At 38.5% G+C, this 17,596-nt stretch overlaps 2 protein-coding genes across 7 annotated transcripts in view; one reads left to right on the top strand and one right to left on the bottom strand.

Annotated features, from left to right (window-relative positions):
* Positions 1–17,596, top strand: part of LOC309481799 (uncharacterized protein) — a 232,292-nt gene that overhangs the window by 78,871 nt on the left and 135,825 nt on the right. The gene's annotated exons all lie outside the window — the stretch shown is intronic.
* Positions 1–17,596, bottom strand: part of suco (SUN domain containing ossification factor) — a 49,341-nt gene that overhangs the window by 6,758 nt on the left and 24,987 nt on the right. For 2 of the 6 annotated variants that reach the window (XM_082146760.1, XM_082146761.1), the window contains exons 4-21: positions 17,069–17,430; positions 16,392–16,502; positions 15,894–16,050; positions 14,115–14,220; positions 12,918–13,045; positions 12,674–12,741; positions 11,763–11,870; positions 11,340–11,445; positions 9,812–9,832; positions 9,472–9,527; positions 8,016–8,107; positions 7,620–7,700; positions 5,624–5,707; positions 4,202–4,292; positions 1,791–3,014; positions 1,625–1,712; positions 692–796; positions 438–586 (exon numbers count right to left, since the gene is read on the bottom strand). In XM_082146760.1, coding sequence (XP_082002886.1) covers positions 438–586; positions 692–796; positions 1,625–1,712; positions 1,791–3,014; positions 4,202–4,292; positions 5,624–5,707; positions 7,620–7,700; positions 8,016–8,107; positions 9,472–9,527; positions 9,812–9,832; positions 11,340–11,445; positions 11,763–11,870; positions 12,674–12,741; positions 12,918–13,045; positions 14,115–14,220; positions 15,894–16,050; positions 16,392–16,502; positions 17,069–17,430 — 3,137 coding nt within the window. The remainder of the gene's footprint in view (positions 1–437; positions 587–691; positions 797–1,624; positions 1,713–1,790; positions 3,015–4,201; positions 4,293–5,623; positions 5,708–7,619; positions 7,701–8,015; positions 8,108–9,471; positions 9,528–9,811; positions 9,833–11,339; positions 11,446–11,762; positions 11,871–12,673; positions 12,742–12,917; positions 13,046–14,114; positions 14,221–15,893; positions 16,051–16,391; positions 16,503–17,068; positions 17,431–17,596) is intronic. The other 4 variants (XM_082146762.1, XM_082146763.1, XM_082146764.1 and 1 more) reach the window with 4 other exon arrangements.

Raw genomic sequence — 17,596 nt, 5'->3', positions numbered from 1 at the left:
TTATCACTTAATTAACCCTTGTTGCATAAAAGTATTAAATAAAAATAAAAAACAATTATACCTGACACAAAACGTTTAAATGGTAGTTTATGTTGACGCGTTATTGTAAGATAGGGTTACCTTCAAACTTCTGCGCTATTAAACTAGATACACTACTATTCATGGTGCTAGCTATAAATCTGTCAACAGTTTACTTTACTTTAACTAGCTTACTCAGCAAGAATTTTCCACTCTTGTTAAAAAAAACAACAATAAATCATCTTAAAAACAAGTAATATCAGTTCGAATCAACTCATAACAGCAGTTGACGTGAAAGAAAACTGACCACAGGAGACAGTAATGGCCTCTACAGAACTCCTTGCAGTAACACTGAGAATGCATTGTGCTCTTGCATTGCGTTATGTATTGCATTCGGACACATTTGGTGCGTGTTATACCTCTTAGGGCTGGGGTAGTGGTTGCTCATGGGAATGGCTGAGCTGGTGTTGTGATTGGGTGAGCTCCTGCAGCACTGCGTACAGAGCAGCAATCCCAGCGTCAGACACAGGATCAGAGATAACACCAAGTAACTCTGTCTGTCAGAAACCTGCAACACACAGTGTACAACAGGCTTTAAATATTAATATACATTACCGGGTGGGCCGTGATATGACTCATTAGATGGGGAAGGAATTATATAAGGTTTGTAGACCTCTCGCTGTAGCTGAGCAACGGTGGCAGAAAGGTTCAGCATGATCTTGGTGGCATTCTCCAGCTGGCTCTGCAACATCTGTATTGATTCGGTCTGTTTCTGGTCCTAAACACATACAGACGTAAATGGTTATCCACGTTTTACATGTAAAAAATGCTATAATGGGGCCCAATTGTAATTCCAAATTGCGGGTCACAAGATATCTGAACAAGTAAGTCACTTAAAAATATATCAGCGGCATTTAACTAGGTGCAAAATATTAAACTAAGTGGCATTGTGAAACAAATGGCAACTCTTTTCTGAGACGGAAAGTGTCATAAATGTTTTGTTTTAATTTGAAACAGTCTTTAATCAGTCTTTAATTTTTTTCAATTAGTTGGATAAATAACATAGTACAAGAGAAAAAAAGAATCCATTAAATCAAAGCATAATCATATTTTGTGATCACATTTAATTATTTATTTATTTTGGTTTTCTTTCCCATATTGACAAACTAACTTTAGTTCAAAAGTTTGGGGTCAGAAAATAGATTTTTATTTTAAAGAAATTAATACTTTTTATAACATTGATAATATTAATAAATGTTTCTTGAGCATCAAATCAGCATATTTGAATGATTTCTGAAGGATCATATGACTCTGAATACTGGAGAAGTGATGCAAAAAAATTCAGCTTTGCATAACAGGAATAAATTACATTTTAAAATATATTAAAATAGAAAACAGTTTTTACATTTTAATATTTCACAATATTACTGGTTTTACTGTATTTCTGATCAAATAAATGCAGCCTTGGTCAGCATAAGATACTTATTTTAAAATCGTACAGACCCCAAATGTTTGGATGGTACTTTTCTATTAAAATAGGATATTTTATTTAACAGTATCAAAATAATTTTTGGAGTCCTAACTGCTAATGTTCGGTGTGACTGACCTGCTCTTCTGCAATTCTGGAGGTGTTCTGCAGTTTGATGATGGTCTTGTTGAAAGCCCGCTGCATCTCCTCCATCTGTTTGCGATACCTGAGTGACAGCAGAACAGAATAATAAGAACATGTTTCCCACTATCATCATTTTAAGTTTGGCAGCGTGTGTGTGTACCTCTGGCTGAGCTCCTCCAGGTATCTGCTGCTGAGGGACATGTTCATCTCCAGTGCTTTAATTCTGTTATTCAATCTCATGAACACTGATTCCTTCTGGTTAGATCCATGCACCTGATTCCCATTTCCATTCCCATGTCCCATTTCCACTGAATGCTGCTGCTCTGCATAAAAGTCTCCGGCGGTGCGGTGCGGGAGCAGAATGTCATCTACCGTCTCCTCTTGTTGAGATAGAAGGGCTTCGGAAAGCTCGGGTTGGGAGGCCACAGCACTGTGGTGAGGGTCTTCAACCCCTGTGGCCCTGCCGTTATCGGAGGCCTCTGGAAGCAGGATGGGAAGTTCGGTAGGAGGCGGGATGTCAGCGGGGCGGGTGTGGGTAAGCAAAGGCTGAACTGTCTGCTCTTTGGTGGGGACGGGGAGCTCCAGTATGGGAGGGTCCGTCTCTGGGCTGCTGGTTTCAGTTGTGGTGGAGGAGAGTATAGAGGAGGTGGGAGACTGGACGCTACTGCAGATGCTCACGCTAGCGCGGGTCTCTGGGATGTCCACCAGGTACTGCGGACGCTGGTCCACGGGCTGTCCCACAGGAAGGGACTCGGGAATGTTTTGGGTGGGGGTGTCGGAGAAGCTATGTGGGGGAAGAGTGGAGGTGCGGCTGGGCTCCAAGATGATGGTCTCAGGTGGGAGCTCCTGCTCGCTCACTGTAGATTCCCCACTGGAGGACTGAGGCGGAGCAGACACTGTTTCAGTGGGGGAAATCCTTTCGGTTTGTGTCTGAGAGGGCCGCTCTGCTTCTGGAAGTTTTTCAGAGGGTGCAGGGGGCTCTTGGGTTGGGGTGGTGGCAGAGAGGGACTGCTGAGGGGCAGTTTGAGTGTCTGTGTCAGTGTGTGTGTGCTGTGTTCTGTGGCGGCGGTCTCTACGCTGACGCTGTAGTGCTAAAGCTGCCGAACAGTAGCAGTAGAAGTGTTCGTGCAAAGACGCCAAGCAGGAAAAAGTCGAGAGGTGGCCGCAATATGTGGCGCTCTCTGTCTCCCATAATTCCACTAGTCTTTTCTCCTCCTCTTGCTCCTCCTCCAGCAGGGTCACCGTTGGCTGGGTGACCTCTTCATCCTCCTCGATGAGGATGACGATACGGCTCTCCTCAGGGGGAAGTTCTGAAGGAGCATCAGGAACAGGATCCTCTGAGTCCTCCTTCACTAGAGTGGGATCCAACTCAAGAATATCCAGCCTGGGGGTACAAAGAGCCAGAATGTTTTTACTCAAATCGCTTGTTTAATTTTATCCAATGTTGCACAGTGTTTGTTTCTTAGTTAAGAGCACAACCACACAGAATCTGAGCACAGTGAAAAAATTTTTTCTTCCAAGGAATAATTCGCCCAAAGATGAAAATTACATCATTTGATCAGAAGAAAGAAAATCATACCGGATTATAACTACATTACTAATTGTGGAATATAAAAGAAGAAATTCTATGACATTGACCAGGAATCGCAATGATAGGGGAAAAAAGCTGTAAAGCTTGAAAAAGTACGAATAAAAGCCAGGGTTATTGTTAACTAAAACAATTTAAAATCGATTTTGGTAATAAAGCTGAAAAGAAATACAAATACTTGATGAAAAAAACCTAACAAATGTAAATTAAAAATATTTTAGTACAATTACTAAAATTATTTAGAATAAATAGAAACATTTAAAAATAAATAAATGGTAATAAAATGACAAAAGCAACAAACAAACAAAAAAATGACTAAAACTTAAACTAAAATTTAAACTTTAAAATATAAAAATAAAAGCCAATTCAAAATATTAAGTGCAATAGTATATAAAAAATACTACAGTAACACTGGCAATAGAACAATAAATATAATATAGGATATCTATTCACCTTGTGCACTCTATTCCAAGTATTATGAAGTACTATGAAAAACTTGAGAAACAGACCGAAATTCGTCCACATCCACTGAAAATATAATTACTATAAATATTAATAAAAAAACTTGATGTACTAATGATGTTTACTCAAGTGAGTAGCTAGCTGTTGCAACCAGATCAACTGAACACTGACAAGATCTGACTTTTGAGAAATGATTCTTTTAACTCTAATCAAACATTGCTATTTCTATCCTGAAAGTGCCAAGTAGAGCAAGATTTTCAAAAAAGCGTTGCTTTCCGCTACCAACAAGATTGCAGTTCCCAAACTCCATTTAGCAGATTGAGTCTGGGCCTGATTATGAGGCAGCTACAGTTCATTAGAGTTTTAAAAGCTTGAACTGTATTAGAAAAAGGACTCAGTGGTTGACTTGGTATGTGTGCAAACATTTCAAACCAGTCTGTGCTGGAATACGCTGACTAGGGGTGTGTAAGAGAGAGAGAGCGAGAGAGGATAGAAAGTGAGCGTGTGTGAATGAGACTCACGTAGCGGGCTGTTCAGTGGGGGTGGGATCTGGCTTGAGTGTGGTTTCTGTTGACTCCTGGGTGACGTTTTCTGTCCCAGAGGAAACGTTTCCTGAGCGAGATGAGAGAAAGAACAGATTTTGACAGTGAGAAAAGGAAAAGGAGAATGTGAATATCCACACTGCCCAACCTCAACACAAAGAGGGCCATTGTTCAGAGAAAAGTACCCAAGATTAAACACACAAATACAAATGTGCCCTTAACTAAAAACAGGTGATGATCTCTGAAAGCTTGAAATTATATAATGCTTGGCATGGATTAAACGTATCTGGAACAACAAGGACATCTAAAAGAAAACACGGCAGAGACAGCTTTGGAATAGCAGGCATTTTATGAATTCTTGTCAATCCTTAAAGAATTAGTAAGATTACCGTATCTAGAAAATGTGTGTAAAAAACATTAACAAGTTACTTTCTAACGTAAGTTTATATATATAAAAAACAACAACTCTGACATATGCCACAAAGGGTGTCGAAACCATCTAGCCTGGCTCATGAATATTAATTAGGTGATGTAATATTCGCCCAGTAGTTATAACTAATTTGCTGAAAGCCAGGGATACTAATCATATTTAGATTAAGTTGTTTTAAGTAGCTGAAAACATGTGTGTGTGTGTGTGCTGCAATGCAGGCAAGCAAAACAAAGCTCTTATTAGGATCATTGACCAGAAAGTAACTTCTAAATTATAATCGTTGCGATGCACATGGATGCCAAAATATTCAGGGAACTTTTTCTGAAGACACTAAACCTGCCGGTATGTGTAAGTTAAAGTCCATTCATTTTATTGGTATAAATTTGGTCAGATTAATACATTTTGTGTACATCTTATTTGCTGCTATCAATAAATCGTATTATGTATTATATTGGGTATCGACCACTCTACGGTCTAGATATTGGTATTGGCTTTTTAAAAACTCAAGCACAATCTAACAGTTGAAAACTTAGTATAAACATTCAGCCATCCCCTCGACTGTAATCTCCCAAGGGACATTGTAAAAATATCTCGTAAAACAGTCTTTTCTCTTTTAGACGGTTTATGGTCATGATACAGCGCAGCAGACTGTTTTTTAACTTCACTTCTGCATTTAGGAAAACCACATGCGTGTTTGAACAGCATTTTGTAGCAGCTCTCTCTGGGCACGCACACACACACACACACACCCTGGGAGAGTCTGATGCTGGCAAGCGCAGCTACAGAAGCCATCAAAGACGTGCTTTCACTGCCAGGCCTCACAGTTTCAGCACTGTTGGCATGGTGACAGCCCTCACCAGTCACAAACAGCTGCCAAGCAAAGAGGAGCAAATAAGTGCAGTAATTTCTCCCGATAAACTCAGGACAGGGCATTTTTAATAGCCAAGCGCAAGCAGAGATCAGGGCCGTACCTTCCATTTCAGCTCCGTCCTCCAGCTCTGGTTTACCTCCTAGCACATTTGCTGCAATGTTGTTTACCATGTTCAGGATGGCGTCTAAAAAGAAAAACAATCCAGAGAAAAATAACTAAACATATAACATTTATATGTATGCAACTGGGGCAGCACACAAACTGAATGTTATTCTGCATTCAGAAAAGCAAAATAAAGCTCTTAAAATCTAATGATAATCGCCCAAAGGTGATGAACTTTTGAATTATTGAAGAAGTAGGAAGTCTGCATGTCAGTATGTTAATTGTGGTTTATTTACTATTTTATTATTTATTATTTTGGTTATAATGTAATTTGGTCTTATTTATTATTATCAATAAATTGTGTTGTGTATAATATTTACTGTTAAATGAGTGCTCCACTTAGGGACATGCAAAGCACTGTGCATGTGCACCAATCATCTAAGATCAGTTTTTAGTAAATCACACATTATAATGTTTTGTTATAATGTTAACTGAATGAACGAGTTACTGCTGTCATGAGAACATTTACCGCATTAAACATTTAATTAATTGCATGTGCTAGTGTTATTTATATACTATTACAGTATTTATTCATATTCTGAATTAGATTAGTTTTTAATTTTGTAACTGTGCTTTTGGCATTTTTTCATTTCTATTTTCAGTTAAAATAAAAGAACTTTAATTCTAAGTTTCTAAGCGTCTAATTTTCTAATATTCATATTTTAATTCAGCTTATTTTCATTTAACGGAAACTTATTTTTAATATTTTTAGTTAACAACTTTGATTTAAAAAATACACATCTAAACGTTTCATTTACATACTGCTCCATGCTTAGCCAATTAAACAGGAAACTGGTTCATCAAGTAAGTGTGTGTGTGTGTGTGTGTGTGTGTGTGTGTGTGTGTGTGTGTGTGTGTGTGTGTGTGCGCGCGCTTGGAAGAAAGGAGGAGCAATTTGAGACGAGACAAACTCTATTGGATATTGAAAACACAAGTTTTACAAGAACTTGGAACTGAGGCAGGGGGCAGACAATTTCCTTGAATGCTAAAGTTAGGTTTAGAAGCTTTGAGTAAACTGGAATATGATCATCTGGGATTGATGTGAGGAAAGTGGGATCCTCACATGTTTCAATTATTATGTCAATATTTTTAACCACTTCTGGTCATAGTATAGCTTTGGTTAATTTAAATCAGTGTTTCTCCACCGATTGGAGTGTGTGGTCAAAGAAACGAGACTTCGTTTGAAATATATGTGTGAAAGCTGTAGACTTCTTTCAGATGCAGTTTTTTGTAAGTCCCTGACAAAAACATGTTGCCCTGATTCAGCGTCTATGGTCAGGTGACATGCTGTCAGGCTATATGTCAGTGTCATTATTCTGGTGTTTTTTTCGTAACTTATGATCGAACTTTGCTGTCCTGTCAGACATTATACTGTGATCTTCAATTGTGTGCACAAGTACGGCGGCGCGTGCTGTATATCACTTCACTATAAAGAGCTAATGAAATTAAGAGCATGCAATGTCGTAGTTACATTGTCAATTAGTAAGTCATAAATTATCAAAGAGTACCAATAAATTACGCAACTGGTACGTATGCAGGTATGATGTTCAATCTGTTCATCAGGATTAGTGTCCATATGTTTTATTAACAGTTCATGTTAGTATTGCATAACTATTTTTGATGACTGTGATGGCTCAAGAAAAAATAGTTTGGGACTGCTATTTAATTGCCTTAAATTATTCATCAGTGTTAGTGATACAATGATACAAAAGTGAGACTATAGTCATACAATTTGGGTGTTTGTTAAGTAAAGTGGGACAGTATTTGTGTGTGCCAACCCTTTTTTGAGAAATAAATTAGCTTAGTTTAATGACCATGGGAAAATGTGGGTCCCATGGCCAAACCAACTGAGAACCACTGCTTCACTGAGCATATGTGGGCACCTATTGATATATATATTCATAAAATCAAAAGCATGGCGGAACAGGTCATACTTGTGGCAGAGCCCAGCAGATTCTTTGATGCCTTATCCTCTGACGGCATGTAGCCGGGTGGGTAATCTGCAAAAAAGAAGTCTGGAATTAAGACAACAGCATTAGTCAATGGACACACAGAATAACTGGGAAAGAGAAAACAGACAAATATAGTCTTCTGCCTAATTTAAATAATTAAATTCTGTCGTACAGTAGTGCATCTTACAGAATGAAAGTATTATTTACTATTATATTACAGGACAAACATTATGCCAAATTCAATAAATGTCAATGTATTGAAGTTTAAGCATCACGTCGCACTGCTTGTTCAGTACTGTACACATTTGTCACCCATGTCATTTATCAAAATTTGCACTTATGTTTTCTGTGAGCAAGAATTCAGAGAAATGATCTCACCATAGTCTTCATCCAGATACTCGGTTCTCTCTGAGGTGTACTGAGAGTCGGCTATCTCGTCATACTCTTCCACCATACTGGTGCCAAACACCCTGATATACACAATGATACACACAAGAAACACAAAGATCAGATACTTGGAAGTCTAACAATGAAAAATAGGATAAAAATAGCATAGGAGGGGAGTCGTAAACACTTAATTTATAAAAATGACAAAGTGTTCCTGTATTATCTTAAAGAACACAGCCTCAGAACAGATAAGAGAAAGTCAGGCCTAAAAACGAGAAATATTAACGTAAAGCCCACTGTGATCATCAGCACAACTTATCTCTGCCTTCAACAAAACAACTGTAATCACTCTGCCCTTTGCCCAGGTTAGTGGGGGTCTTTAAAGCCATGTTTTATTTCCTGTTCTATTCTACGTGCAGAGGATGTAATTGCAGTGGAAGAAAAATAAAGACAGATATTCAGTGAAATTACCAGTTTTAGAAAATAGGGAAGTAGGAGTTTGGAATAAAAGTTATGCCGTAGATTTGTACGCACCCACAAGGGTTGCCACATGATGATCTGTATGATGTGGCTTGTAAAATAACACCATTATCAGAAAGTAGCTTCAGTTAAGCTCAGAACTCTAACAAAAATTTTAGTACAAGTACAGAACGAGGTCATTTAGAAAGGACTTTTATTTTTTCCTTTCTATCTGGCCGTAGAGTTTTGCTTGCCTCTCACAGTATATACAGTCATTTTCAGTGGGAGAGCATGTCTCTCATAGAGTGCAGCCAGACCAGCCCCTTTATGGGCCTCCAACCAAGACTAAATCTCCTGCCAATGCAAACGGATCTGAGAGGAGCCCGAAGCAAAACAGAGATCTACTCAACTCAAGAACTTTGCCTTTTAAAACCCTTTTAAAGCCATGTGTCCTTTCTTAGAGTCAATGAAATTTAAAGGCCAATGCAAGTACAGGTTCGTAAAATCAGAATCGACCTGTTTCTCAATACAAAATACCGCTGCTTCGCAGGATGCTTTGGTTAGAGAAATGGTTTGACTGTTATCAAGTCGCTTTCTTAAAATTCCAGGAAAACAACTCTTTTGTATAACTATTTGATGTGCAGGTTTTAATATTTTTCTATCAAAAAGAAAAAAAATTCACATCATGACACATACCAAAAAATTCCCCACACACACACAATCTTACATGCAAGTGTGCAAACACTGTGAGCCTGTTGTACATATACTACTGTTCAAAAGTATTATGAATGAAATTAATACTTTTATTCAGCAAAGACATTTTTTTAATTCATCAAAAGTGACACTGAATACATTTATAATATTGCAAAAGATGCCCACTTTAAATGCTGTTCTTAAAACTTTCTATTAGGGGTGTGACGATACACTTAGCTCACGAGATGATACACAATATACAGTACCAGAATTAATTCACATTAATTCAACACACCTGATCAGGCTGAGTGGACAGAAGTGTTCAGAGCCGAAATGGGACAGCAGCTCAACCTACAAAAAATATAAAAAGACAAGCACGCTCAAACATGGTCATGAAACAAAACCAAACTTCAGTTCAACTTACTGAATCTAACATTGTCCAATGTCCCAATAACATCCAACAAAATATAGTACAAATGAAGTGCTGGAGAATTTGCAAAGCATGATTTTTCCCTTGTAAGTGTGAGAAAAGATGTGTATTTGTGTTGAAGAAATTGTCACTGTCATGCATTACTCTACGTGAATCCTGCCACCCAAAGCAGCACTGACAGGATCTAAGAGAAAAGAACGCTAACCTTGATGTATTTGATGAACATCTGATGCAGGAGAAGACAGGAGAGAGCGGAAACAAAGAAAAACAGAGAGGAAGATCAGTTTAAAAGACTTGATTCATGCTGTAGCAAGTCGAGCATTTTGAACTGTTCTTGTTTGTTCTGCTTTCATAACTTGAGCAGCGGTACCAATCGCAGGAGAGAGGGATGGCTGAGAAAGACTGCAATTAGAACCACAAAGTGGGAAAAAGAGCAGAGGACAAAAAAAAAAAAAAACAACAAAAAAAAAAAGGAACACATTCAAATAAACTACACAAGAGTCGAGCAGAACATGACAGAACAGGTTTAGGGCAGCTCAATAATGACAAAGCATCATGGGATTTCACTCTTAGATCACTGGTACTTCTTGACATGTTACAGCAGATAATTATATGATCATCCAAGAACGCATAAATCAGATTGAGAGAAAAGAAAAATAAAGATTAAAACTAAACAGCAAAGCACAGCAGTAAGCAAGAGGCACAGTTAGGAACCCTAGAGTTCATAAAAAAATTATAAAAAAGCATAAAAATTAGGGATGAATCTGTATCCCAGCTTTGTTTAATTAAATATTTTGTATACGCCATACACACACGCGCATGCACACAGTGTACTGGACTGTTTACCCCAACTGTATCTGCACATTTCTTTCGCCTTTTAGCAAAGAAAATCTTAGCATACTCTTAATTATTTATACATTGACAAAGACACACCGACCTTAAATGCAAATCTACAACAAGTCATGAATGTGTATTCAGCATCGTATAACAACCCAGATTTGATCTGAACAGTACAGTCATGAGACTAAGGCCTGAGGGAAGGGCACGACTTCTCTCAAATGACTAAACTGTCCCCCCTTACCCTGCCTCTAATTCAGTCACCTTAAAAACACACTTTGTTCATGTAATTCCATGTTATTTAGATCATAGGTGAAATAACAATCATGTGTGTGATCCATTTAAAGATGTTCATGATTCAAATGTTACAGTATCACATCAGTACACAGATCTGTGACTTCATGCTTTATTCTATTTATTAAATAAATAGTTTCATAATTTTTTTATCTTAAACGTGTTACTTTGGGGATATTTTGGGGATATTTAATTTAATTTTATCAATCAATAAATTCCTCTTGAAACAAACTTTGTTGTATTATTTTAATTTAATACTGTGAAGCTGCTTTGATACAATCTGTATTGTGAAAAGCGCTATACAAATAGACTTGACTTGACTTACTTATGGAAAAATAGGATTCACTTTTCTCATCCTTCCCATTAAGTGTTTAGACATAACTAACTAAAAGCAGATGTGCTACCAACGTAACTACATTTATTTATTAGGAACGTGACGATACCTCAGACTCTGTCGCTCAACACTGTACTGTGGGCAGAGCCTTGCAACAAAATGAGCAGAAGAAATAAGGAAACACGCCCTCCTAGAATTTCCACTTTCAAGGAAATTTTACAATCAAGTATTTTTGTGAAGATTGATTCATTTGAGCACATCCTTTTACCTTGACATATTTGGCATAGAGTTGCTCATCCAGAGGGAAGCTCTGTACTGTGCGTTCATCACGGGCGTGAAAGGTGCCCAGCTTGATCCACTTATTGGTCGGATACCTTAAGTCAAGAAAAGTTGAAAAGTTGGTGTTTAACAGTCTCCCAACCAGGCAAATTGTGATAAGATTTCAGCAACAAAGCAATTTGTCTGTCCACACTGAATGGGAAAATGTGATGCGATAAAATCACAACCAACCACAAATTACTGTTTAATGTGAGGCAAGATTTTAAACAAATTACATATCACTGTAATTAATGAAATGTGCTGCAGTTTACCAGAATAAAAACTCTCATCCACATTGGAGAGATCAGTCCACGCATCAGATTATGCCTGTTAGGAATCTGAATACTACATATGTCTGTGTCAGTGATGTTACCTGTCACTTATGGACACAAGGAAATCTTTCGGCGTAGATGAGAACAGCTCAAAGTTTGCTATGTCCAGCTGCTTCACTTGGATTGGCTCACAGAGCTCAATTACAAACCTGCATTGGGAGATTGAAAGAGGAAACAGGACGAGACGAGATTAATAATCAGTTTGAGAGCAACAATATATAAATTTGTTATATATTTTATATATGTAAATTTGTATATTTTATGTGTATTTTATATTCAATGTATATTTTAAGTTCTATGTCTGATCATTTATTTTTCAAGGTTTTTAAATCACCTCTTTTGCTGAAACTAGATCCTTTTAGATATTTTTACTCAAATTATAAATCGCAATTATTAGTTAGTTTATCTAAATGGAGATCACTACAGATGCTCAACTCGCCGTTTTCGGATAATTAGCGCTTTATTTGCAGTGCAGAGAGAGATGCCAGGTTTGTAAGATTAAGTAAAACACTTGGGAGAAAATGTATCCATTTAAGAGAAAAGAGGGATTTAATCTCTTGACATCTGGCAACCCCAATCATGAAACCTGGAGGCTTGTTACAAAGATAAAGTATATGTCAAATGGAGAAAAAAAATTCAGGATAAATAATGGGCAAATAGATTATGGTTAATCAAGTGACATAAATCATAAGCAAATTAAAATATGATTAATTATACAGCACGCATCTAATTAATTCAATTAATGTAATCCTAAACATAGAATCATTAGCAAAATGCGGTTTAAAACAGATGGAGATTAGCGTCTCTCACCACGGGACATGTCAACATACTAATAGCATTTTATGTCAAATACCATTTACACAATAGGAAAAAAGACACTTTAAAACAGATTTCTTCATTGCCTCTGAGCAGCTCCTGCAGTCCGTTTCTCTCTTTATCTGCAGTGACTCACCAGATCTTGGTACTGCAGGGGTTCAGCATGTACAGATCCATATTCTCCATTAGGATAGCAGATGTGCTCTGAAAACACAATACACAAAGACACACATATGTAAGACAATTGCTGATCTAGAGCTGATCAATAACATCCCAGATGCAGGAACAACAACAACAAGATATTAAATGATTGTCCTATTTAAATCCATCCATCTGTCTATCTGCCCCATATGCTGTTTTGCTGCCTCTTGTGCTTGTACCTTGGCCTCATTGTTCGCCGAGAGGATTTTGGCCCCACATTCGACAGAAGCGTAGTTATTCTTGAAATTCTTTTGAACCTTTTTGACTGGATGAGGGCTTCCATTTGATGAAGTGTGCAGAGACTGACCTGAAACCAACAAAACAGGTTACATATAGGTCATCTGTCAAATGCTTTATCCCATGGATCAAGTTGGTTTAGTATGAGCATTACATGCAAAGGGCAGGTGGGTGTGTTTACCTGTCAATTACGGACTGAAAACAAAAGAACGACTTATTTTGCTGTGTGCATAGCATGCATGTACGTATTCACTATCTTTAAAAGAAAACTGTTGGATTTTAACTACCAATAACCTCTGTCACAGCCTAAAGGTGATGACCTTTAGGAAAATAAGCTATTCATTAACATTGTGCTGATTACAGCTTGCAAAAACAACCTGAAAAGGCAACCTAAACGTGTCTTTGTAGCTGTGGACCCCACTGACTGAAAGCAGAGACAATAATTTAGATTTCCAAATATGATTTAACAAATTTGTTTTGAGAGTGTAGTAGGTCAAGCAGCTCCAATCCAGACCCACAGTATTAAGGAAACTGATTGAATTTCAGTTGTGTGATTTATGCCGGCCGCATAAGCCTCGCTTGAACTCAACTTCTATGGACCTGGAGTGAGTTCTCTTTGAGAGCTCTCTAGTTTTATTGGCTGCACTGCATCCGCTAAGCAATGATAAGGGTCAATTAACATAGTGTTAAGCTAGTGGCTGTTAATTTGTTAACTTTGCTTTCTGAATCAGCAGGGAAAACCCAGATTCTCTAAAGCAAGGGTTAAACTGCACAGATGGCCGTGAGCATGAACATCAAGTTTTGTTACTGTTGTTTTGCGGTGTACTGAAGCAATCCATTACAGCAGCTTATACATGTGCATACTGGGTTATGCAACATTCACTGTGCACACGGTTTCCGCCACTGAACTGACAAATATGAGCAAGCATTTGTAAAACTATTTACAGAGGAAACAAGAATGAAATTCATGATGAAAAGAGAGGGACTGCTCTGTGAAACCAAGCGGAAGTGGGTCCTAATGGAAGTGCGTGTGAGTGTGTACTGATGCAGAAGAAACACGGGGACAGCCTCGCATGCAACGATTCTCTGATGAACACACAGCTCTGTGAGCATACACGTGACTCAATGCCATCTCTTACTTTTCTTCTCCTCTACTTCCATCACTTTCTTCTTCCACTCATCGAAGGTGGGGATGTCTTCTTTACTGGGCACCGGAGGGTCTGTACCTCCCTCATGGTCCACCACCTGCCAAAACAAACCCCAAAAACAACAAACCTCTATTATAGTGACAACTCAGCAGTCCTTAGGCTAATTTGCAATTTGTTAATTTCTTGTTTTGTATTTTAGCTTCATTATGCTGGGTAGATACAGCCAATGTGAAATTGGTAGTGGTCCAGAATCCATATAACTGTATATGAAACATTTCTAATATTATAATATATTCTAATACTGATTTTCACAGGAATACATTTAATTTGAAGATATATTAAAATAGTAAACTGTCTAAATTGTAATATTTTACAATATTACAGCTTTTAATGTATTTGTGATCAAATAAATGCAGCTTTGGTCAGACTTATTTCATACACACACACACTACATACAAGGTCTAAATAGCATTATGCACTTTTATCTAATTGACCACTGGAAAAAAGGGGGAAAAAACAATGACGGTTGCCCAGTAAAGTGAAGTGTCAAAAATATGATCATCCTCTCTCAACAAAAATATCCCCTTTCATACAATTTCTAATTTACACTGGGGTTCAATGAGCAGTGATGCGTGAATGCATATATTATGCAAGTGCTGCATGAAACAACAGTTCTGTGTGACAAATTCAAAACGTCTGCAAAATCCTTCCTGTTTTAAGGTGGTCTTTCCTTCTGTCTCCCCATCACTTTCCCTTTTTCTTGTCCCCTTATTTCCCCTTATCTCTATGTCTCTCTGTCAGTGCCTAAACAGCAGCGCTGAGTGTGCGTTTGGTTGATTAAACATTTACAAGGTTGTCGGTCCTGTGGAAAACAAACATGCTGATGTACCCAATCCCACCTCTCTCAGCCTACTCCCTCTCTTCTGCCTTTCTCTTCCCCTTTCACCTTCTCCATTTAGGGTGTAAGTGTCAGAGTAGCTTTACGAGAGAGGAGAGAATGTTTAAGCTCTGCAGATCTATAACAGCAGGGTGTGGACCAGCTCAGTGGTAATCAAATGCAAACCCATTCACTATCTACATAATGGGGTAAAAGGTAGGGAGAGGAACACTGCAGGGTGCAGAATGTAGCGAGTATTGTCATCATGTTCTTTTAGGCGGCGTAAGCTCAAGGAAAACAAAACTAGGAAAATATATCAGGGCTTAAAATGCTTTTAAAAAACACATTATACCTTCTGGCTCCATACCTGAAATCTACCTGACTACGTCATTATAGAAAAAACAACTCTGAATAGATAATCTGTGACTATAATACATATCTAAGAAAGATGGTAATACATTTAAAGACATTTATAAGGTTACAAAAGATTTCCATTTTAAATAAGCTGTTTTTCTTTTGAAAAACAAGTTCTTTTGAACTTTCTATTCAAAGAATCCTGGGGGGAAAAAGTATCAGTTTCGGTTGTGAATTTTAAAATGTCCAAAGTTGATTAGCAACTGCAAACAGTACCATATTGAAGACAAATTGGTATTTTGATTTTAATTAATAATAAATGTAATTGTTCATTGAACATTTGTGTCTATTCTATCAGCTCTATTGCTTCCATTTTATAAAAGCATTAAGCCATTTGTCATAAGCGTCAAAGTGATTTTATCGTGTGTAAGGGAGTTTTAGTCTTGTGGGTATTTGATTTATTCACTCCCATTTTTGCAATTACTTAGCAATGTGAGATTAGTCTGACAAATGTGCTTGTAGTGTGTTTGTGCATGTACCTGCTGGCTTTCTGTAGGTGGAAGGATACTGTCTGTCTGCCCCAGCTCTGTGAGGTCCAGCTCACTCGGGACCAGAGAGGCAGTCGGGTCGGCACTGGTCTCTATACTCTGTCCCAAAGTGGTGGACTGGTTCTCTGCATGTTCCTCCACAACACCACTGAGAGCAAGTAAACAGAGGAAAGGGTGGGGACATGAAGATACATTAATAGCTTGGTATATAGAAAAACCAAAAAAAAACAAATGTTTGTTCACTCAAATGACAAGTAAAAACAGGAATTAAAATGGTGTATCATGGCATTGGGAAAAAAAAAATGTAAATGAAAAAAACAAAAAAAGAGCAAGGGAAGATGACGAGGCTTGATGTGCCTGAAGCAGCTCCGTTACTTGGTTAACCATCAGTTACCAAGTCACCTGATGTAACGCGAGTACTGTAGTTACCGTAATGTCACCATGTAACCTGCTTTGTTACCTGTCGTTTACCTGTTGCTCTGTACTCACCTGGTGAGTGTGGTGTCAAGGGGTTGACTGAAGGGGGGCACAGAGCCCACCTCACACTGACTGGCACTAGAGTTCTCTACAGGAGCATCAGGACGCGGAACGTCTAGTGCACTGAAGGAAAGAAATCATATGCCGTTTACCAAAAGATAGGGAGGAATGGGAGAGGGAAACTAATGGAGAGAGAGAGGGGCTAGAAAGAATAAGAGAGAGAAAGAAATCTGGCTGGATCCAGGTACGGATTGAAGCATGGTTCATTTTGTTCTGTGGACGGTTTCTGTCTTACTGGTTTATTACATTTTAAAGGCCCATCTAGCTAAGTGCACGCCGATATTGTCTTTTTTGGGTCCTTGTTGAAATGGAAGATTCATAAATGCTCCAAGTCCAGAAAAAAACTAAACAAGCCATAGAGGTCTAGTAAAGAAGGAGAGATAAACTACGATGCAATTTTTTTTTAAACGGTGCCGTTCCAAAGAAGGTGCGACATGAAGTCCATAAAGTGATGACTGTATGCTCGACTGATTCAATTTAAAAGTCTGGATGCAGAAATGGCGTCACAATGAAACAATAAGAAAACTAAATCAAAAGAAAGGTGTATAAAGAAAATAAATGGTGAAATGAATAAGACAAACATTCAAAGTTCCCACCCTCTCCTCTACCAAACTGCTGTATGTACTCACCTGGAGAGACTCTCAGAGGAGGAGACTGAGGTAGGTGAGGCTGGCTCTGGGCTCTTCTGGAGTTCAGCAGCAGGGGCAGAGGGGTCTTCTCCGTGCGGGTCAGTCTGTGGAGGGGTCAAAGCAGCGGAGGCGTGGGTAGCCTGGTCCTCTGTTGCAGTGGCCTGTGGAGTTTCAGGTTCTGGCTGGGTCTGGGATAGAGGCGGTGCTGTTTGGGGCTGTGTAAGTGTTGGTGGTTGAGCTGACTGTTGTTGGTCTTGTTGTTGGGTGTTCTGGGGTTCTGGTTGCTGCTGTTGTTCTAGCTCAGTGAGAGCAGAATCAAGCTGAATCTGCTGCTCCTCCAACACTTCTTCTAAATTCACAGTCTACAAGGACAGAATCACAGACAAACAGATTAACAATTAAGCAACAGAAGAAGGCTGTCTTAAGCCCGATTTGCAAATCGTTGAGCTCGCCGACAGGTCGGGGTGTTATCGCGTGCAAATCGCGGGGGATTAGCGGGCGATGAACGCTCGCCAATCTGTTAGTATG

The sequence above is a fragment of the Leuciscus leuciscus genome (genome assembly GCF_965113295.1).
Source record: "Leuciscus leuciscus genome assembly, chromosome: 19".
In the NCBI taxonomy this organism is placed as follows: Eukaryota; Metazoa; Chordata; class Actinopteri; order Cypriniformes; family Leuciscidae; genus Leuciscus; species Leuciscus leuciscus.
This window is presented reverse-complemented; position numbering and strand designations above follow the sequence as displayed.